This window comes from Morchella sextelata (assembly GCF_020137385.1).
Source record: "Morchella sextelata strain SCLS chromosome Unknown scls_14, whole genome shotgun sequence".
NCBI lineage: Eukaryota > Fungi > Ascomycota > Pezizomycetes > Pezizales > Morchellaceae > Morchella > Morchella sextelata.
In genome coordinates this window covers 854,991-876,960 of record NW_025408629.1, presented here as the reverse complement: position 1 = coordinate 876,960, position 21,970 = coordinate 854,991, and the positions used below count along the sequence as shown (strand labels likewise).

General features: G+C 47.1%; 7 protein-coding genes across 7 annotated transcripts; 5 read left to right on the top strand and 2 right to left on the bottom strand.

The window, feature by feature from the left end:
• Positions 1 to 3,124: 3,124 nt before the first annotated feature.
• Positions 3,125 to 3,559, top strand: H6S33_003087 (uncharacterized protein; the record flags this gene model as incomplete). Its single annotated transcript, XM_044834439.1, has 2 exons — positions 3,125 to 3,271; positions 3,347 to 3,559. 2 exons carry the CDS (start codon positions 3,125 to 3,127, stop codon positions 3,557 to 3,559), a joined length of 360 nt encoding a protein of 119 aa, XP_044692294.1.
• Positions 3,560 to 4,572: 1,013 nt separating this feature from the next.
• Positions 4,573 to 6,755, top strand: H6S33_003086 (uncharacterized protein; the record flags this gene model as incomplete). The annotated part of the gene is made up of 3 exons (XM_044834438.1): positions 4,573 to 4,783; positions 4,843 to 4,915; positions 4,976 to 6,755. 3 exons carry the CDS (start codon positions 4,573 to 4,575, stop codon positions 6,753 to 6,755), a joined length of 2,064 nt encoding a protein of 687 aa, XP_044692293.1.
• Positions 6,756 to 7,449: 694 nt separating this feature from the next.
• Positions 7,450 to 8,006, bottom strand: H6S33_003085 (uncharacterized protein; the record flags this gene model as incomplete). Its single annotated transcript, XM_044834437.1, has 4 exons — positions 7,450 to 7,530; positions 7,598 to 7,679; positions 7,771 to 7,903; positions 7,988 to 8,006. The coding sequence occupies 4 exons, from the start codon at positions 8,004 to 8,006 to the stop codon at positions 7,450 to 7,452; spliced, it is 315 nt and encodes a 104-aa protein (XP_044692292.1).
• Positions 8,007 to 8,342: 336 nt separating this feature from the next.
• H6S33_003084 (uncharacterized protein) lies at positions 8,343 to 8,994 on the top strand (the record flags this gene model as incomplete). Its single annotated transcript, XM_044834436.1, has 4 exons — positions 8,343 to 8,345; positions 8,419 to 8,436; positions 8,502 to 8,808; positions 8,873 to 8,994. 4 exons carry the CDS (start codon positions 8,343 to 8,345, stop codon positions 8,992 to 8,994), a joined length of 450 nt encoding a protein of 149 aa, XP_044692291.1.
• Positions 8,995 to 10,448: 1,454 nt separating this feature from the next.
• On the top strand, positions 10,449 to 11,370 carry H6S33_003083 (uncharacterized protein; the record flags this gene model as incomplete). The annotated part of the gene is made up of 7 exons (XM_044834433.1): positions 10,449 to 10,505; positions 10,568 to 10,618; positions 10,707 to 10,733; positions 10,815 to 10,893; positions 10,944 to 10,969; positions 11,025 to 11,061; positions 11,240 to 11,370. The coding sequence occupies 7 exons, from the start codon at positions 10,449 to 10,451 to the stop codon at positions 11,368 to 11,370; spliced, it is 408 nt and encodes a 135-aa protein (XP_044692290.1).
• Positions 11,371 to 13,860: 2,490 nt separating this feature from the next.
• On the top strand, positions 13,861 to 15,813 carry H6S33_003082 (uncharacterized protein; the record flags this gene model as incomplete). Its single annotated transcript, XM_044834432.1, has 4 exons — positions 13,861 to 14,643; positions 14,696 to 15,370; positions 15,441 to 15,583; positions 15,660 to 15,813. The coding sequence occupies 4 exons, from the start codon at positions 13,861 to 13,863 to the stop codon at positions 15,811 to 15,813; spliced, it is 1,755 nt and encodes a 584-aa protein (XP_044692289.1).
• Positions 15,814 to 16,984: 1,171 nt separating this feature from the next.
• H6S33_003081 (uncharacterized protein) lies at positions 16,985 to 20,330 on the bottom strand (the record flags this gene model as incomplete). The annotated part of the gene is made up of 6 exons (XM_044834431.1): positions 16,985 to 19,066; positions 19,117 to 19,214; positions 19,265 to 19,750; positions 19,809 to 19,914; positions 19,972 to 20,102; positions 20,171 to 20,330. 6 exons carry the CDS (start codon positions 20,328 to 20,330, stop codon positions 16,985 to 16,987), a joined length of 3,063 nt encoding a protein of 1,020 aa, XP_044692288.1.
• Between the last annotated feature and the right edge of the window lie 1,640 nt (positions 20,331 to 21,970).

Here is a 21,970-nt window from a genome sequence, read left to right as displayed (position 1 = left end):
TATGATCGCAGGCAGTGGCGATGGAAGACCTTCATCGCTATGAGAGCGCGGGGCGGCTAGGGAAAGCAGCGTCGTATTGTAGTCACTTCCCACTATCTGGGGGAGGCAGGCAGGGAAAGTGGGAAGAATATTTGATTTTAATTGTATAATTTGGTTAATTATTGAGAGGATGAGAGCGAGTTACCGTCTCCACCAGGCGACGGGGGGTGGGGGTGGTGGGAGGGGGGTGTGAGAGCGAGTGAAGAGAACCAGAGAGAGAGAGGGGGGAAGGAATCGAGAGTGTGGATTGAAGGGAGAGACGGGAAGCGAAGGTGTGTGGTGTGTGGAATGGAAGAGGAGGAGGGAAGAGCGAAGACGAGTGGACGGGTGGACGGGTTTGGGGGGGGGGGGGGTTACGGAATAACTGGAATCACAATATGTATTGGTTTAGTTAACTTATGTATGCCAGGTAGGCAGGACAGTATAGGACAGGCCGGGAAGACTCGAGTGAGTTACAACTTGCAGGCAGGCAGGCAAGCAGTTGGGGGGTTATGTCTGGGGGGCGACGGGAATAATCGTTGGTTTGTGGAGTTTGAGGTCCAGAAAAGTGGATCAGTTACTCCCACACAGTACCACGACAGGGAAGGAAATTCAACTTCCCCTTGTATTAGTCCACTCCCTTACGTCCCCTCTTTCTCTCTCCCTCTTCCTCTACATCCTCTTTCTCGAAAGCCTTTCTTTCCCATCTTCCTCACTCTCACCCACCCCCTATTATTATGCTTCCTCTCCTGCTTCGTGCTTGCTTGCCTGCCCGTTCCTCACTCACTCGCTCACCTGGGGATTCCTCCACTTCTCAACCAAACCAAGGCACCCAATAACTACCCTGGCACCAAATCTTCCCGTATCTAGCAGGTCCTTGCCCCAATCGGCTGCCTGAGGGCCTGCCTCGGTATGTTCATTGGGCAATTGGGGCATAATGCATGTATGAATGCACCTGTTTTCCTTTTCCTTTTTTTCTTTTTCCCTCTTTCTTACGGCTGTCCTTTTATGTTTTGTGGGTTATCGCTTTCTTCTTCCGCTGCTTCTATCGGTCTTCCTGTTTTTAGGGTTATGTCTCATGAGTGAGCGAAGTGAGTGAAGTGCTCGAAGTGCGGGTGCGTATGTAGGCTGTATGTGTGCAAAGTGTGTAAGAGGAAGTATTGTGTGTGTCTTCCCGAGAGGAGTTGGTGTGGTAGGACTGGCACTGGACGGGGGGAGGCGGAGGCGGAGGCAGAGGCAGAAGAATGATGATGTCGCGCCTCTTCCTGGCGGTCGACTCGCCAGAGAACACACAGCTTATTTTCCCACGCACACAGAAACAACCTCTCTCTTTCTTTCTTTCTTACACATAGGATGTAGGTACTCTGCTTGATTGCGGCTGAGAAACTCCAGGCACATCAAGGTGTGTAAGAAGAAGAAACAGAAGAAGTACCCTCCCATGAGTATGTGATCAGAGGAAGTAGGTACATGTAGGTATTACATTACGCGGGCCCTGTCTGATTGATTGAACTCAACTCGATGCAGTTTCCCCCCCCGTTTCCTCTCTACCATCCACTCCCTCTGGCCTTTAATTCTCTCCTCTTGTTGGGGAACCTCATTAACTTGAAAACTTTGCCGGATTAATGATGATGACGGCTTGAGAGCACTTATCTACTCTACACCCGGGTCGCCGGCAAATTGGCTTTTTTCCTCACTGAGTCTCTCGATCATCTGCTAAAGTCGAAGATGTATCATATGTAGCATTACCCACCCTGTAGTGCCACCGCAAATTGGTAGAGTAGCAATCCGTGAGAAGCAAGCTTGCTTAACTGCTGGCTGGCTTGCCACGATCGACGCGGTGCGTGCAGTTGCAGTAGATACTAGTTAGTGTGAAAAGGTGGAAGAGATTCCAACACCAACACTCCCCCCGCCCACTCACTTTGCTCAGGGCTAAATAACCTTACTCCAACCGCACGCGTATACCCCACAAAGCCCTCGAGAGAGGCAAAGTTTGATGGCAGCCAGCAGAGCCTCGAGTTTCAAGCTTCGCTGGCAATTGGGCGTTTTGTTTATGGAAATTCCCCCACTCGCGCAGGAGCCTCAAAGCTTGGCGCATCGGTTAACGGGGGGGGATGTCCGTGTACGTACCAGTACGTACTGAAGTTTAAAGCTGGGTCTTCGAGGGGAAGCTAGACGGAGGTCATTGAATTTCACTCGATCATTACCTCTGGGGCTCTTCTTCTCATTGTTCCTTTTCCCCCCAATGCTAGCACATCATGTCGTGCCTACCGATCAATACCACTACATGCGGTTCGACCTAGTACCATACTTGCGGATGAACCCACACTTAATTTCCAAACAGCTAATTTCGTAATCCATAGCAAAGCAACATATATTTTCAAACAAGTCAGGAGCTTTGGTTTGTGGAGTTGGTGGTCGCGCCTAAACTAAAACTAAGTTCTTCGCCAATATGTTGTTGGTCTGGGCTTGATTGGACTATTTGTTATCGATCCCCGTTCATTATATTGAATTATCCTTCATTCTCCATTCTCCTCGACCCTGTTTCTGTGTCGAGTAATGGATGAACAGGTACAGGGACGTGCGACACACCGTAGGGCGGGAAACGTGTAGTGTGGTGCAGCGAGTGATATCGCATGATGCATGCATGCTTGGTAACTGAGGAATGGCTTAGATGGATCATTTCAAATCCGTAAGCTGGCCCACACAATTTTAATCTGACCACACAGAAGCCTCCCAATTTACTCTCTGACATGCAGTACCGTACTCTACATGCATACCCGACCTAATCACACGGCAGCTACCACGGTGTACCCCAGAGTTGGGATAAGCTCAAACGTACCTATTTCATTTCGAGACTTCTAGAGCACTCTCTACCTTACCTCAATATCCCCACCCAATCATGAAGTACCGACTCAAACGAGTGATTTCCCATGACGACAATCAGGCCCTCCTCCAGGTCACGTGCCCACCAAGGAAGATAAACAAGAAACAATGACGCAATCGTTTCCGTCCCCCATATCCAGATGTCCGGAATTCAGGAATGCTCAAATCATACTTGCTCCAAAGACTTCGAACCAATTGATAAGAACAAAAACGCTAAACCAAAATGCCACCACGCGGACCCCAAATTCCACTCCTCAAGCGGGCAGCTATCCTGACGCTGCACTGGCATGCAGAAAAGAGCTGGATTGAGATCTCGACTATTCTAAGAGTCCATCCGGATACGGCGAGAAAGATATGTATTCGTGCAAAGGTACCTCCTTTTTTGGAAAAGGGGAAGATGGGAATGAGTTGGAGCGGTGGTTGAAATGGGCTATTTTATAACTAGGAGAGAGCTACGGATCCGAATGATTTCGATGATGTTCTGCTACACTTGGAAGATGCGGAGCGACCTGGGAGACCACCGAAGAACACAAAGGAGGGCGAGATACAGACCGCAGAGGAGATGGAGGGTGTGGAGCAGGAAGACGAGGTGGTTGACAGTAGTGAGGTGGGCATCAAGAGCACTGGTGAGAGTGATAAGTTGGTGCGGGTCGAGTGATATTTTGTGTAGTGAAACGTGGGGTAGGTGGCTTAGGACTGTGGGGCCGAGGAGGAAGAAGGCGGGGAATGGGGTAGGTTGGTTTTAAGAAGGGCTTCGGGGTTTTACTAGCATGTTATAAAAAATTGTATAAGCTTGGTTTTAGTTAACTAGCCCCGTTAAAGTCCTTGGGTTGATCGCGTATTTAAGGAAATAACCAAGCGAAAAGACCTCGGCCTCATGTGAGATTAGAGCCATGAGGTTCGAAGAACCCAATATTAATAGATATTGAATAAAATGTTTAGAGGTTTGGAGAATTTGACGATGAATCTATCATATTCGTTAATGATAACTTGAACCTATGTAAGCTAAAGAATAATCTTATGTTACTATAATTTGAGCAGTTTCATTTGGTTTTTTGGTATTCTGAGTTTCGAATACCTCGAGTAAAGTGCAATCGAAAGAATCAGAGTGAATGTAGTCCCGATGCTGCTTCTTTGGCACTAGTACTCTATATAGTAAGTGGAATTCTGTTATTTCCCGTTCATAATGTCCATCTGAGTATCCTCATAAGATGTCTTCTTCCCTGCCTGAAAAAAAGAGGAAAAAAGAAGAAAGTTCACTCGTGAGTCAAAGACCATTGTAAAAGTCGAAAGGCAAGGGTGAATGTTGTCTAGCTCAATATTGTGTAAAATGTGACCAGCAGTATCTATGTTAGACGTTTGCGCCCTTCGGTCGGACGTGGTGGTTGAAGAAGGCCATTAGATCTCCTATAGAGCGAGTTCCTTTCTTGTCTATTTTAGCTGTCCAAGGCGCTTTTGACTCGAAATTCCGTGTTCCCAGGTGTAAGGTGCTGTTTAAAAAGAGACCAAGAATACATGTACTGATAATGGGTAATAAAGCTGTTACTAAGCTGTCGTGGATCATCATGCAACCTTCAGAGAACAACAACCTCTCTACACGATTACCTACCTTGCCTGCACGATAACAGACCCCACCCCCACTCAGCTGAACCTCTCCCTTGGTCTTGCCTCATGGCTGCCACCTCAGGAGTCTTTTCAGCTCTCTGTCTGACTTCGCTAGCCGGTGCGGTACTGCTACTACAACGCTTTTTCTTACCGCTACGCTCAACCCCGGAGTACTTGCTTGTTTCTACCTTTCTACCGCTCTTTATCTCGTCATCTATCGTGGTACTGGTGCCTATAGATCTTGCCTCTTCATCCGCTGGCGATTCGGGATCACGAGGTAAGTTTATCCCCTGTTTCTCTGTCACAATAGAAATAGATTGCTCAACCAGAGAATAGGTATTGTGTTTCCCGAAGGGTTGCTTCTTGTAGCATGGCGAGTATCGTACTGGCTCTGCTTCGTGCTCACATGGTACCCAACTTCTATCTCCCAGAACAGACCTAGCGAGAGCCCCAACTGACAAGTTTACAGGGCTGTCCTTCCTATTCTCCAGTCCTACAGTAACTCCGGCCACCGTTCCCCGCGTAATCGTTTCATCGAAGCCCTTCGCGAAAATGCACGATACCAGCTTATGATGCTTGCTATCGGAGGTGTAGGCCTCATCTATGTCTTCATAACATCTGGGATTCATATCGAGTCCCTCAAAGGTCTCGTAATGGCTCTGTCCTACTGTTATGCTCTCGCCATCGCTATCTTCCTTATGGGTCATGGCCTCGTCGCAATCCCGCGGAATCTCATGCGGAATGCAAGTATCCCAGGAAAGCTAAAGAGTTTACAGATTGCAGCACCTAGAGCATATGATAAGCTTTTAGACGCGACCAATAATCTCGAGGATATTGAACAGGAGGTTTTGGCAGTACGTAAAAGGAAGAATGGATCTGCCCTGGAGTTTCAACAATGGATTGAGGAGTTGGGTGATATCGCGCAGCTCCCAGAGTCTTCGTTACCACCCCCAGGGGGAAGTAACATTGTTGGAGGAAGGAGGGGTGGAGCTCCCCCGGTGATCACAGAGCAATATCTAGCAGGTCTAACCCAACGCTTAAAAGTTGCCATACACAAGCGGCAACGCTTCAACGCTGAATGGCAAGCTCTTGTCCAGTTTGCCTCTGACTGCCAGGAGATGCTCGACTCTGCACGGACCAAGCGCTTGACCTTCACGAAACACTTCGCATCTCCGACAATGTTTGACAAAATCTCCATACTTAATCCTTACACAAGACACATCTTCCACTACCACATTCTGCCGCAGGTCCACCGTATTCTCTCTGTTTTTCTTTCGCTTGCCTCAGCCTGTATAATCTGGTCTGAGATCACCCACGCCACAGCCCCAAAGCTCTCAGTAATCAATTATACCGTAGTTCATCATCCCGAATCTCCTCACGGAAAGGTTGGTTTTGCTGGACAATGTATCGCCGCAGCATGGATCGCTTATATGTGTGCATGCGCATACTCCTCCCTTACTACGGTTAAGGTCTGGGGAAACTATGCACTTGTTAAGCGAATGACATCAGGCTCATCTGCGTGTTTCTATGCCTCCTACGCCGCCCGGCTCACCGTGCCGTTAGCTTATAATTTTACGGGATTACTGCTCCCAGCCGTGGCGAAGGACACTGTCTTTTTTGGTTTTCTGGGGAAGCTCATTAACCTCATACCACTTGGAGAGGGATTTGATGGTTTTTTCCCGGTGCTGATTCTACTGCCAGTTGCAGCCACAGGATTCAATGTGTACGGTTGGATCAAGACCACATTTGGCCTTGGAGATGTCTTGGCAGACGACGAAGATGATGAGGATGGTCTTGGAGGGTGGAGGGAAGGGCGAGATTTGATAGATCGGGAGCTCCAGGGCGAGGTTGGGAGGGGCGGGACAATCGCACGGGTAGCTGCCGCCAGCAGACTGGGCGGCAGAGCAGGAGGGTCAAGTTCAGGCCTTGGACCAGAGGCTCAGCGCACAGGCCGAACAGGCCCCATTAGATTGGGAGACGATGATGGGGATGATTTGGATACTGTACCCGAGGAAGGATTTTTCAGGGGTTTTATGCATAGAGTTAAGAACACTGTCGAGACACTGGATGCACCACAGTGGATGAAGGACTTTGATGGCGTTAAGAAGCCGAAGTGGCTCGGCGGCAATGCAGGGAGTAGTAGGGGTGGTTATGGTAGTGCTATCAGAGGAAGGGGTGGCGCGAGTAGACCAAGGTGGAGTGCGGGTGGTTGGGACGACGAGAGCGATGGGTTGTTAGGTGGGGAATAAACTTGCATTTCGATCATTGACAGGGAGTTTTTATCACTGTTTCCACTCGTTTTGTGGGTTATTTCTTTCTTGTTAAGGGCATTGGCTAGAAATTTGGTTGGTTTGCACACATTTTAGAGGTCTTCTCGGTCTTCTTTTGTTATAATCATCATTGATAGATATTATATTGTCAGGTTTCAGGCGGCAATATTACTTGACAGTAAAGCATATTATGGAGATGTGAGATGGGTTAGCGTGAGATTACACACGGCGGGATGCTTCCAAAACTTTATATATTTAAGAAGCGATGGGCACATTGTGGCAGAATTATCAGGGCTTTAAATTTTAGCTGCCTTCAGAATGTCTTGCGATGCTCTTGTTCCAGCAATATTTGGAAGATAGGTAAGGCGCCTGAAACCTGAAGCCCTGACGATTTTTTACTTGGAGCGATTAATTTTTGAACAGGAGGCCGGATTTACTGTTCAGGTTGTTCAATTACTCCAAAAACACCATCCCAAGGTCCAGCCCAAACCAGAAACAGAAACCCCCCAAATATCACCCGGGAACTACAATCACAAGTAAGCAGAACGTGATTCGTTAGGACCCCAATCCATTAAATTGATGGTTGCCCCATATGCCACTTTTGATTTTTTTGCTTGTACATTTAAAGCCCGGAAAGGAAAAAAAGAGGAAAACTGAAACAATTGTATTTCGTTTAGTGACCAGCTCTCCTGGACTCGGCGATAACGCGCTGGAGTTCGTCGACCTTTCTCTTGGCACGGCCGAAGGTTCCGAGCTATATGAGAATAAAAATGTCAGCCAAACCAGATACTGAATAGTAGCAGGAGGTTTTCGAGACGTACTCTCTTCTTCGCGAGCTTACGGGCACGCTTGTCCTTGGAGTTGCGGAGCAACTCAATAACACGCTTCTCGTATGGGGCAAGTCTGTTGAAGCACACGAGCAGTTAGCTATGCCCCATTTCGGATCCCAGAATAACCCGATCTTATTGTAATCTTAATTGAGAGGTGTATGTACCCAGCAACTTCCTTCACGACCTCACGGACGAAAGCGGTGCGCTTGGAAAGAACACCCTTTCTGCGGGAAGCACGGGGCTTGGACTCACGGAGAGTGACTCCGCTGTATCCCTTGTTGATGCCGTAGGCGAGACCTTTTCACAATTCCACCACTCGAGTCAGCATATCTGTTTTGTTTGACCGGCCGTAGGGTTGGGCGGTAGGATTGATAGCCGTACCTGACTTAGCTACTGCCATGGTTAGTTGTTCGATGGATGGGTTATCGAAATCGTCAAGTATACGTAGGGAGAGAGGGGGGTGAATTGATTTTGTTGGAGTTGAGAAAGCGTCCTGCAGTGTGCGGAGTTGCGCCAAGACGTTCCACCCTACACAAATTCATTGTGGGAGAAAAAAGTGACGGGCTAGAGAATCAGGGTTCGTGCCCTGACTACAACAGGGCCCCACCCACACAGTCAACACAAGGGGGGAAATTCCGAAATGTTTCTTTCCTTTCGTCAAGGAACTCTTCGAGGACGGTTAAAGACATATCCCCCATCTCTCTTTCTTTCTAGAGTCCATTAAACAAAAATCATCATGGTGAGTTGCCTATATTTATTTCCCTACGAAATGACAAATATTGGCCAATTTTGCTAACTTTCATCCCATCTAGTCTGACGCAGGAGAAGAAGTAATACCTTGAATTATCTTGATAGATTATCCCGAATCCCGTGTCTAACAGCTCCCACCGAATAGTTCCCTCAAGTCGAGGCCGCCGAGGAAATTGAAGTTCCCGCCGATGCCTCCGCCGGCAAAGGCCAGATGTCTGTCGAGGACTCCCTCAAGGGTGTTCTCAAGCACGCCCTCATCCACGATGGTCTTGCCCGTGGTCTCCGTGAGGCCTCCAAGGCCCTCGACCGTCGCCAGGCCCACATGTGTGTCTTGAACGAGAACTGCGAGGAGGAGCCATACAAGAAGCTTGTTGAGGCTCTCTGTGCCGAGCACAAGATCCCCCTCATCAAGGTCGCTGATGGAAAGAAGCTCGGAGAGTGGGCTGGACTTTGTGGGTTTTCCCGTCATAAAAATTTGTTTGTTTCTTTAGAATCTCGGGCTAATTCTGATGATAGGCGTCCTTGACCGTGAGGGTAACGCCCGCAAGGTTGTTAACTGCTCTTGCGTTGTTGTCCGCGACTGGGGTGAAGAGTCCACGGAGCGCAACAACCTCCTTGAGTACTTCCAGACCAGGTAAACAACAAAAAACGGGGTATTTCTTTTTACCAACGGGCTTGGATTGATGGGCGTTAGGATCATTTTTTTAAATGTAACTAACTATCATTAAAAATACATCTGGGAAGGGCGTATGAAAAAAAAAAATGATTTTTTTTAAATTATTTAATTGCATTTTCTATGAAATGACTTGTGAAGTATGTTTGATCGTAAAAGCTTGTATATCCCATTATCAACCTGCCAATCAGTAGAGAAAGAGTGATTCATTACGTCATTGAACCTTCATTAGAACCACATGTACTACTATTATTACGGGATTACTGAAGTAATCGGTAACCATCCCCTTACGATTTCTAATCATGCGATATCACTCGATAGATCCAGTTACTAGTGACTGCCCTATCTCATTACAGTAATCAAATCAAGCATATCGTCATCCGGTTCGAGTGATGTTAAACTGATAACGTGTTATGTAAATATGAAGTTTCCAGCCTCCTCTCTATGTAGCTCACACATAATACTCCATAGAGACATACATCCAGTTGGCCTCATAATCTTAAGCACCGTTGGGTGCCTACATGTACCTATCTTCAACCGGGAATGTTTCAGCAAGCTACGAAGGCAATTTCACGCTCAAACCTTTTCATACGATAGACTTGTGATAAAATTTAGTTTTGGGTTGTAGAAATTATTAATGCTAAGGGTACATGTAAACATTATACCTTCATCTTTTATTGGTTCGATACATGTGCTATTAGAAGTGTTCTCAAACCATGAGAAACATTCCTGAATGTATTCCTAATGATCTAGCGGATACTTGAAATACACAAGAGTAGGTATAAACGTCTTAAGTCCAGTGAAGTCAGCAAATATATCACCAAGCAACAGGCATAACGTCCCCGATAAGGTCCTAGGGTGAGACTATATAGCGAATCAAATTTCGAGGGGATCATGGTACCTTTTATGTTTTGTTATTTGATAAATGTTTGTACATATATAGCTAGTTGATAATTGCTTTTGTGGAGCCTCAGGGGGTTTCAGGGGAACTACAAGGCCTAGGAACACATCGAGTGAACGAGTTAGTGGAAGACCGGCCATCAGAAACTGTATTCTTTGGAACGTATCAATTCAGTACCACGTAGCTTAATAGCTCCATAGCTCCGTTTTTCAATTTTCCCGATATACATGCTCGATCAATTATCTAGTTTTATATGAAACGCCCATCGAAGGTCACGGCTTCTAGAGCATGCATCTACAGTTCAATGAATCAATCAACCAACCAACCAACCAACCCTAGCTTCTGGTAGACGTCTAATTATAAGCCAGCCGAGTGGTGGTTCTTGATGCGTATATCTCTACCATAGTACGTGAAGAGAGAAAAGCACCCAAAGCTTAAAATTTAAGGTAACCACCTATACGCAATGTTTCAATTAAAAAGCTTATATTGAACTCAAAAGTCAATTTGTTAACTCAGCAATGACCTCACATGCTAATGCTGACAAAAAGACACTCTATTCTAATCTATCGATAAGCGTTGTCTCTTCCAACTCCATGTAATCTCCCTATCAGCATACTGAGCATCAGCGGACGATCAGGGTATCATCATCATCATAATATCCTCGCCTCAACGTCCATCTGCAGCCCGGGTAAAAACCCCCAAACCAACCCCGCACTTTCCGGGATATGAGGATGGGTGGGTGCAGTGATAGCGGGGCACTGATCACGGCCGATAAGATGATAAGGTTGGCTATAGTAGCCAAAGTCGGAAGCATCCCAATAACCCGTTTCAAATCTCTTAGATGGAGAATAGCATTATCACATGCTGACACAGTGCCGAACCAGGTTTGGACCTGGTTGGAGGAGCTGTTTGGAGGCATATTTTTGGGGTTTATAGCCTGCCCCAGGTTTAAGTTCATGGAAAGTTTGTTTGCTCCCCTGGTATCACGCATAGAAGACTAATTTTAAGTTGAGGGGTTTGCTCTTGGGTCTCAATTCAGGTCTATCTCTTTGTTTTTTGCACCGCGTGGACGACGGCTAATCCATTGACTATAGAAACAAATCAATAAGTTTGGTATCTGTCCTCAGAAGCGTAGGCTTCAGGACCCGAGAAGGCATCGAGCTGTGCGGTGTGTTTCGATAAGTAACTCTTGGAGGCTGTCACGCCCACAGGGCCGGATTAGTTTATGCAAGGGATCGTGGGGGCCAACATTATACCAACCAACCGACCCTATTACCTCTTAAAATAGCGATAAATATTTTCATAACAGGGCAGAACAATACCTACACTGCGTTTACGCCGCAGTATGGTGACATTATACCGGAGACTGAGTGGACTATTCCCATTGTTGCAGACTCAAGGATTAGAAAGCAGCATCTGAGAAGAGACACCGCAGTTTAACGGCGTTACTGCGATATTGGACCAAACGGGGGTAGCAATCCCAACCACGTTTTTGGTACTGTATATAGTCGTTGCAGGGTTTCAACTACAAGGTTTGACTACATACAGTACGCAAAAACAAGGCGAAATTACTACAATACAGTAGAGTAGTACTACTGCATCACCGGATTAAAGCCGTATTTAAGAGGATTTTCTGTAATGCTCCCGCGCTATTGCACTATTCGGGAAATACGGTAGCAAACACAACCGCCTTTATATGTATGTTCATGTACATACCAGCAGGAAACATATCACTCATCGCTCACATGTACACCATTAAGTACATCTCAACAAACATTTTTCGCATCCGGAATCATCCAATCTTTTGAAACCAACCAGCACGAGGAATTCTTCGGTGACAGTTCTATGTTCTCCAACTGCCGGATATTAATCACTTGAAGAGTTTATGCACGATGATGCTGGCAGGTAAGAAGTTTAGAGTGGGCGAAAGCATCAGACCAACTTTAGTGTCTAGGCCAGTGTAGATGGATTCAAGCTTTCTCTGTCCTATCAAAAGCATGTTCCTGGGGGAGGGGCAATAAAAGAGGGGTAAAAAGTGACGTTTTAGCGCCCTGAAAATGGATTTGAGTTCCAGAAGGAAGAGGGCTGTGAAAAGGGAAAAAAAATAGCTTGGTAGGTACTCCTCTACTAGAAATTTTTTCAGATTCAGTAGGTGAGGTGAGGTTAGATATGTGCTCAAAGTGACTTGACCAATGGCGTTACGGGTGCATGTGTCCACACATAAGCTTAGTACCGAGATCTTGCGCGGCGGGCACGATCCCCGATGTCTTTCACATAAGCCCCTCCTCACTGACTCCACGCGGACTTTGTTGATAGGTACCATAGGAGACAAAATCAGATAGAAATTTGGGAGCATGTTCCTATGGGTTTAAGCCATGGTGTTAGCAGTGCGTGTGCTGTCAATATTAGATGCTGTTCACCACCGTTAAAGGTGTGACGTCGGTTTCCGGTGGATGTTGTAGCTGAGATTTTGGTTATCGCCCTGAAACGTCGCGGGGGTTACCCTGCGAACATCTCCTATCCCTGACGGGCCTGGCTGTGGTTGTTGCTGGTTGGACGGATGGGATAATCTAGAAATGACATGAATCTTAGTAGGTACATGTAGGTACTTTACGCACGCAGGTGACTTTTCAGTAGCGCCGCCTTGAAGTTGGGCCTTGCATTTAGCTCTAACTAGAGTAACAGAGATGTGTGTGGGTGGCACACGATTTGGATTCCGGCAGGGGATGGTGCTCCCGCGGCTGTGACAAATACAGTAAGGGAACGACACCCGCGACACTCTCTCTATCTATCACAGAAATGAAAAGTTGGTTGCTCCCTGGAGTGTAGATATCGCCCATCGCTTTCTTGCTTAAAAATAAATCCTCAGAGCCTCTGAGGCGCTTGTGTCGAGCACCGAGCGCTTCCTTCCGGAGTTGCCCTTGGTTGTGTGCAGTGACAGTAGATAGTGCCCCTTCCATGCGTCCTTCTAGGTACTCAAGCAATGTACATGTAGGTACTACATGTGCCTACTCTACTCTGTTATCCAGCCACCCCGCCCCTTAGTGCCCCCCTTCCCCTTCCCCTTCCCCTTCCCCATTCCAATCTCATCCATCCTTATCCAGTCCTGCTCTTTTGCTCTCTTCTCACTCTCACGAGCTTGTGTTCAGTTGGTCATTCTCGTTGCTACCATCGTCAACATCAACATCACGATCCTCATAGCCATCACCAAACTATACCTATCACGAAGCTAGTATTCGTCGCCGTGCTGCCCGCTCCCCACTGAATCCTGATAGGTACTCGTTGAACTTGGATAGCAAGTACCTACAGTTCACTGATAACATACTGAGCGTGTTACCGTTATTGATATCGACACACACACACCACACACACCCTCTCTTTCTCTCACTCTGCCCGTTGCCCCCTCTCTTGTTCCACATATCCAGTTCTTGCTCTCCACATACTGTAGTTACCTCACTCACCTATCCACATCCCACCACTTGACTCTGTCCTATCTCCTCATCCCCGCCTGTTGCTGCCCGCCCCTCGGTCCTCCTCCTCCTCCTCCTCCTCCTCCTCCGCCGCCTGCTTCTACAACACGTGCTCCAATATTCACCCCACGGTGATGCTTGCGTATGCTTTTTAATCGGGCTCCTAAATTACCCTAGTGCCAGCCAGATTCCAAACGGCCCCACGTCGCCGCCTCTTTAAGCTCCAAGCGCAACCCTAACCCCTGCTGCTTTGATTTCTTCCCCCGCTCCCTCCCACGCTTTATATTATTTACATCACCACCCGTCCCTACGGACACCACAAGCCTCGAGAAGTAATCACCAAGGACTAACATATTCTTCTACCTCTTGCGATCAACTTCCCCCCCTCCCTCTTCTCCCTATTCTCTCCTTTCCTCCCCCTTCTCTCCTGATCTTCTCTCCTCCTCTATCCTCTATCCCGATGGCTCGTTCGCGCCCAGAGCCGGTTATTGTGTCGGCATCTACTAGTTCCAGTAGCAGCAGTAGCCCAGAACACTTTACCTGCAACGACGATGGCAGCAACGACTTCGTTATGGTACCCGACGACAACGTCTCCCTAGCTGCGTTGACTGAATTTCGTAACATGACCGTGTCCCCAACCGACAAGTTAACTGTTACGCACAAACAATTGAGCCATCAAAACATTCAACATGTTTCCTCCACCCCCTCCGCCTACCGATTACCCCCAGAGCTCCTTATCGCCATCTTCTCCAAGGTTTCGTCGGTGGTGGATCTGAGGTCATGCATGCTAGTTTCGAGGCAGTGGGCAAACTGCAGCGTCGAACTGTTGTGGCATCGCCCCTCGTTTGACGAGTTCATCAAGTACCAGAACATGGTAAAGGCTGTTGAAGACGTTAACGCCACTTACAAATACGCGCAGCTGATCAAGCGTCTTAATCTCACCACTATCGCTGGAAAAATCAGTGATGGAAGCATGGAGCCCCTGGTCAAGTGTACAAAGTTGGAACGGCTGACCCTCACCAACTGTTCGCACCTTACCGATTTGCCGCTGCAAAAAATATTCGATAATAATCCTCGGATCCAAGCCCTCGATTTGTCGCAACTCCATAGTATTACCGATAACGCGCTGTTGGCCGTGGCGAAAAACTGCCCACGCCTTCAAGGTCTAAACATTGCTGGGTGTAAGCGTGTGACAGACACATCTCTGATCCCGTTGTCGGAAAGATGTAAATCTTTGCGAAGGGTAAGAAAGTTAGCTTGTAAACTCTTATCGCACCAATGCTAACTTATTTAAGCTTAAACTTAACGAGTGTAACTTCATCACAAACGCTGCAGTAGCCTCACTAGCCGCGCATTGCTCCCAACTTCTAGAAATCGATCTTTACAAATGCCACAATATCACCGATGAAGCTATAGGCCATCTATTCACACAATTGCGCCAGCTGCGAGAACTACGATTAGCTTATTGCGACCTCCTGACCGACGACGCTTTCCTCCAGCTGCCAACGCGGACTTACGATTTTCTACGCATTCTGGATCTCACTGGTTGTGAGCTCCTCACAGACGAGGCAGTTAATAAAATCGTGACAGCTGCGCCCCGCCTGCGCAATCTGGTCCTGGCGAAATGTAGGAATATCACAGATAAAGCCGTGACCCACAGTGTCATCAAGCTTGGGAAGAATCTGCACTATTTGCACCTCGGCCACTGCCAGCATTTGACAGATAGGGCTGTACAGACTTTAGTTCGCTACTGTAATAGGATAAGGTACATCGATCTCGCATGCTGCACGCACCTGACGGATCAGAGTGTGAGCCATCTTGCGGGTCTTCCGAAGTTACGGAGAATTGGATTGGTCAAATGTCAAAATATTACGGATTACTCAATCCAAACATTGTTGAAGGGGAACAAGGATATGCCGTGTCCGTTGGAAAGAGTGCACCTTTCTTACTGCATTAAGCTGACTGTCGATGTGAGTAAACGGAGAGACTCGGTTAATTGGAAACAACCCGGGGATTTATGGCTGACAAATTTGGTTTCAGGGCATTCACGAACTTATCACCAACTGCCAAAGACTAACTCATTTGAGTCTGACTGGAGTGGACGTCTTTTACCGTAGGAAGGACTTCACACAGTTCTGCAGGCCACCACCTGATGAATTCAACGAGCACCAACGGGAAGTCTTGTAAGTAACACTTTACTTTTTATCTCCCCCGAAGTTTTGGGGACTATGGGCCATTAACTAATACTCCTCCTCACAGCTGTGTTTTCAGTGGCAGCGGCGTCGGCAAGCTACGGAACTATCTCAACGCACAAAAAGCACACTCGGAGGGAACACCAAACCTAGATCAGAATTACTACGTGGATGATGAGGACAATCAAGATATGGATGAAGAATTGGAAGAGGTTGATTAACGCATTTCTGAATCTCCTAACGCAAATCCTGGGGGGCAATATTTCACTTTAAGTTTATTTTCGTAAAGGCAATTACCAATATGATTGGAAATGGAATGGTGGGGGCGGCGAAAGGGTCAAAAACCGCTAGCTCGCTGGAAACATTTTCATAATTAATGTGAAAGTAGGGGTTGTGGGTAAAATATGGGCGAAGGTGTTCGGGAGCCTGGATTAGATGTCTGGCTTTTTCATTTCTTCTTTTCTTTATATACTCTTTTTTGTCTCCTTCATAGGGTTCGGGTCATCGTTTTCTTTTTATCATTTTCTTTCCAGCTATTTGGTTTTTTTTTTTTTTTCCTCCTTCCCCCCGCTCTTCACTTTCCTCTAATATTATTTATCTTCCCTTTTTTTGTGAGCGCCCTTAAATAACCATTTTTTTTTTGCTCGGTCTATAGTATCGGTTTTATGTCTATCCGGCTTCTTTGAATGTTTGGATGGCAAGCATCAACTTGGTAGTTCTAAATCTCATATATGAGTGGAGGGAGGGAATGCATCATTATTTATCACTCGCTCCATCATTGACCCAATCAATAATGATGTCATTCATTGGTGAAAAAAAATTCTATGGGTGCGGTTGTTGACAGTTGACTCCTATGTACTAGTACCTCCTGCCCTGCGAGTGCTAGTTGGTGATTAAGGTAATTATCTAGACTTAATTATCTAGACTGAGGTAGGTATGTAGTAGGACCAACACTGACGTGCGTTTCTAGAGTGAGTATTAACAAAAAAAGAAAGTAGACAAATTAAACAAACACCATTATAGTTCGACATAGGCTTTCATCTGATTTCGCCTTCTCATTCTTACTGTATAGATTGCCCTTGGACATGCAAAATAAACACAAAATAAAAGGAAAGAAGAAAATAAGAAGAACCCAGAGTACCGACCAGGATATTTAAAAGATAAAAAAATATGATAAAAAACTATTCCCATCTCTACAACCCATATATATGTAGCCCTTCCATAAATTCCGCCTGGAATGCCTTACAGGCCTCTCTTACAATTCAGAAAATAAACATTCGCTCATTCCGCTTCAAATAATAATAAAAAAAAATCTATGCAGCATTACACTTCATACCTAACTCAATTCAACTCTATATCGTTCAGTATATTTGGTCTGGTATTTCAACCACATTAATCCTTCCTCCCTGGCCCCACAACTGTCTCGACCATCTCCAATCCCGCAAGGCTAGGATAACGCTTCGCGAAGCTTTTCTGCCAGTCCTCGTCCGATAGATTGATACCACCATCTTCGGCAACGCCGCCGTTCGCTACTGTTCTGGGGGGAAGTTGGGGTGCAGTTGTACCCACACTTCCACCACCAGTTCCCGAAACTCGCAATTTATTCGGTTTCGGGGGTGGAGGTGGGCGTGGCGAAGGCTGCCCTGAGCCTGTAGATGCTGATGGTATAATGGTTGGTGGCGCGGCCTTCCTAGAAGAGATAGATGAAGCAACGGTAATAGTTGCGCTAGCAGATGAAGTACCAGTTCGGTAGCTAACGCTTCCTCGATGGTGTCCGTCCGTTTGTGGATTGTCCGTGGGGTTTGATTTTGATCGACTCAAGGTATCCAATTGTTGTTGTTGCGGGGCATTAGTGTACCGACCATATCCCTCTGCAGTTTTAGGAGGTGGGACGCGGTTTTCACTAAGAAGCGCTTTGACCTTGTTCTGAATCGAGTTTGCTCTATTTCTCGAGGTCGTAGGCTTGCCGCCCGCATCTCGCTCCGCGAGCTGTCTCTTGTATTCTGCGGCCGCTGCTGCCACCCGCCTCTCTTCCTGTGAGAGTCGTCGCTTCTCAAGCTCTCGTTTCATTTCCGGCGGTACGTCCTGGCTACTAACTTCCCAGTAATCATCCAAGTCTAATATATCTTGACTATCAGTAATTACGGGCATTGCCCCACGCTCAGGACTTGACGTCCTCTCTGGATTTTGGTCTTGCGACGACCCGGTATTGTTACGCTCGAACCTACGAAATGCATCCCCAAATTTGCCGGCCAAAAGACCTTTGGAGCTAGGGAGTGATATAGAGGGCATGCTAGCACGCTTAACATGTTTCGCGACAAAATTGCCACTTGCACCCCTCTTTTCTGGCTTCACATCTGATTCGAGTTCTATTGCTTTTAGGTAGTCCACGTTCGACTCAATATTTACGGACCTTTGTGAGTTTATAGATTGACCGGTGATGCTTTGCTGAACCGTATATCCTCCATTCGGAGGCTGCATACTGCTGGTCCCCTGGGTTGTCGCAGAATCCAAATCCCGAAGGAATTCTAAATTGGACTCAACGAAAACACTAGTGGGACGCTGTTTAGAATTTACGGAGGCCGAACGAGGTGGCGGGTTGGGATTTCCAGCTTCGAGTGTTGATGCTGAGCGAGAGTACTCGAGTGAGGGCCGCGAAGAATTTGGTGTTCGAGACACAGTGGGAGTGTGTGTTGCTGACCGACCAACTTCAAGAAGTGTTGTCGGTCTCTGTTGTTTCAACCGTGACACTGCAGGAGCAGAGCCCTGTGATTCAAAGGCCTGTTCCTGTAATTTGCTGTCGGTACGCAGCATAGGGAACTCTCGGGGAGACGGTGATCTAGAAGAGGATGATTCCGGAGAAGTCATAGTTCCCGTAGAAACCATCACTGGCCGAGTGGGTTGAGGTTCAAGGAGAACTGGCCATCCAGACATTCCATGCCCTGTTACTAGCCGGGATGCACTTTGATACTGTTTTGAACCAGTTGGTGCTTTCTGGGCGGGTTGTGGAGCTGCTGAAGCAAATGCATCATCTGCCAGCTTCTCAGTTAATCGGGTGCTAAGATCTTTCTTTCCAGGATCTGAAGTTGACGGCAACAGTCCCTCCGCAAACTCAAACTTGTTTCCGGAATCGTGAAGTAAATTAAATTGCTCTACACTTGGGAACCTAGATGCAGAATCATTCATACTAAAAGGACTCGTATTTTGATCAAGGGCGGAAAACGGATCAGTTGATGTTGAGCGAATTTTGGGTGATGGGTCGGGTATGGTTGGCCTTGTTCTTGAAGTACCCGGCGAGTGTGCGACGGGTCCATCTTTGGTCGGCCTACCACGGCGCATTGGCGTGATATCTGGAAGTGGTTGTGGCTGTGGTGGGGGAGGAGGCTGGTAGGCGACAACGCTAGGAGGAGATTGAATTGTGGGAGATACTTGCGGTTCCACAGGCGATCTTTGTGCTGAAAGCTCTAAATAAATCTGATAAGTGTCAACTGTGATGCTTGATACCAATCTTTTGAGAAACATACATCTTTTATCGGTACTTGCTTTCCGCGCATCGAACAGACTTCCCGGACTACCTGGTAAATGTTGGGTCGCTGCTGAGGAGCCTCTCGCAACATCCATGCTGATGCCGTCAGTAGAAACTACGGGGAAGCGAAATGGCTAGACACCCACCAATAAGTTTTTTTATACGATCCGAGAACGGAGGATACGAAGGAAACTTGAAGGAGGCATTCAAAATAGCGAGTGTTCCTTGCTCCTCAAAAGGCGTTGTATAATAGCAAAGCTTGTATAAAAGGACGCCCAAAGCCCATATATCTGACTTCTCGTCAATAGGTAGTTTTCGGTACACATCAACCATTTCCGGTGATCGATATTGGAGTGTCGTATGTTTTTGTATATCCTCTTCCACCAGTCGACATTCTACAACAGTCTGTGCGGCAGGTTTTACTGAAGCACATGATCCAAAATCACAAAGTTTGTACCCTCGATGTGACCCTATCAAAACGTTCTCGACCTTTAAATCTCGGTGAAGAAGGGGAGGCTGAAGGTAGTGCATGCAGGCGACCCCTTCCGCTACGTCGTCAAAAATCTTAAGGATCTCGGGTTCCGTGAGTCGATTCTGGAGCCTGGTATTCATAAAGTCGATCAAACCTCCTCCTATTCACATATTGTCAGTGCAGCTATTTTTTTAAAATGATCTTTAACTGCCTCATACCCGAGCAAAATTCCATCAATAGAAACACCTCATATCCACCACCCTTCAAATGAGACGCATGCGAGTCGATATATGTAACGATGTGTCGATGGCCTTTTAGCCGTTTCTAAGAGTTCCCAAAATTCAGATATGAAATAAGACACTCAGAGAGACCGGAACGAACCATTGTCTCAACTTCTGTCCTCATACTCGTAAGGGCCTCCTTATCCGGAACGGCGACTCGCTTCAAAACCGCCACATCCAATCCATCGACTGGGCGTGAAAGCTTGACCAAGTAAACATGAGCAAAACCACCTGGGAAGTTGAATCAATGTCAGCAGAAGGTCAAATGCAAGAAATGCAAATGGCAAACTACTACTAGCCTTCAGATAAATACCGCTCTATAGTGCACTTGTGGGCGCCAACTGTTATTAACGTTCCCGGAAGAAAGGTCCCAGGTGGGGCGTTTGGGACAGGTATCGAGGGAGCATGATAAGTCTGCGGATACTGAGCAGGGTGATGACCGTAACTCGGCGCAGCCATAGAAGGGTACCGGGATTGAGTATCTGCTAAAGAGCCAATCGCGGAGGGGGCCAACGAAGCTGCAGAGAAGCAGCAGCAGTCAGGATAGCAAGAAAAAGAGGGGGTAGGTTGCTCTCCGTTTGGTCAGTAGCCGGGAAACGAGACGAAGGGGTATGTCTCGGTATGCAGCTCTATTTGAAAAGAAGGGTTTCGGGGGTCGTTTTTTGGAGGAGGTGATGAGGATGAGCGGGGGATTATCTTCAGAGCACACCCCGGTGTCGAGATGGAGACGGGATGACGAGGTGGGGAGGGGGGGGGGTAGTTGCTGTATATGGGAGGAAATAAGTGTGAAGTTGAATGGGGGATGAATGGTTGTGGAGATTTGGTTTGATCTGATGATGAGTTGAGGTCTCTCCTTGTAGACGTTAGGTGCAGTTGGGAGAAGTCACTGATCTACCTCCTCGACCTAGGTACGTACATGCGGAGGTTTCAACGGATGAGGTGGTCGTTGCTAGCCGGTGACCCTAGACAGTTCTGAGAATGCTCACAGACAGCGAGCGCGAGGCAACTCCTTCTCTAGAGTATTGTACATACTGTATATCCTGTACTCTACTAATTTGTAGGTAGAGTACATGACTTTCATATTGCGTTCTAATCTATCAATCCCCCAGATCTTTGAATCGAGATCGAGGAAGACGATAGGCTTTGCAGAATACTGGAGTGCTTCAATCTCTACTTTACACTATTGGAATGTCGACGCGTTTTATCCGTAAGTCGAATAAGAACTATCGTGAAAATGCATATTTCTTAAGCGAATCACATCTTGACATACGAATCTACAGGCATACGTGTGGGCATAGAGTACCAAGTTGATACGGGGTGTGAGTAGAGATTATTCTGTTTGGTGGGCGAAAATCCTAGACTTCCTGGATCCCTACCAAGGTAGCCTGTGTAGAGTAATGTCGTTGCTAAGTCATCCTACGAGCAATACGCAGACAAGAGACGAGTGACCCCTCATCACACCTCCACTCGTCATCTATGTATACTACAGTGTTTCACATCAGAGTCAGTCGTGAGGTGCCTGTCAAATCCAGCGGTCAGCCGTAAAATATCAATCGAGATGAGTCGTCAAACCCCAATCTCTGGATCTGTTGAAATCACATGACGAAGTCCTTAGACTTTCAAGGAGGGAGTTGAATGTAACCTATTGCTCCGTTGAAACACAAATGCACTGTATCGAGGACAGATATCACCAAGAGCAGGAGTGTTTCCCCGGCTCCCAGACTGAACTCGGCACAAACTGTTCTTCCCTCGCTTTCGAATCCCTCCCCAAAGCAAGGCTGGCTGCAGCCAATGTGCATGAAACCATTCCACTACGGTGCTAGCGCCTCTTGGCACTATGCCGGGGTCTAACGCGAGGCCAGTACGTTAAAAGGGGAGGCGGTAACCCCCAGAAAGCTCTGAAATGGAGTGTTCAAAGCTCCCCGCAGCAGCAACGCCGTCTTTGGAGCTGTGATTTTCCTCGTCTTTATTTTCCATTTTTTGCTTTTTCCATTTCCGCCATCCGTCCCCCCCCCAACCTGGAAAAGCAACGTTCCTAGCTTCAACTAGCGGCGCGTTACCCTAGTCTGCCAAGCTTCACTGCAAAAACACCAAACAGA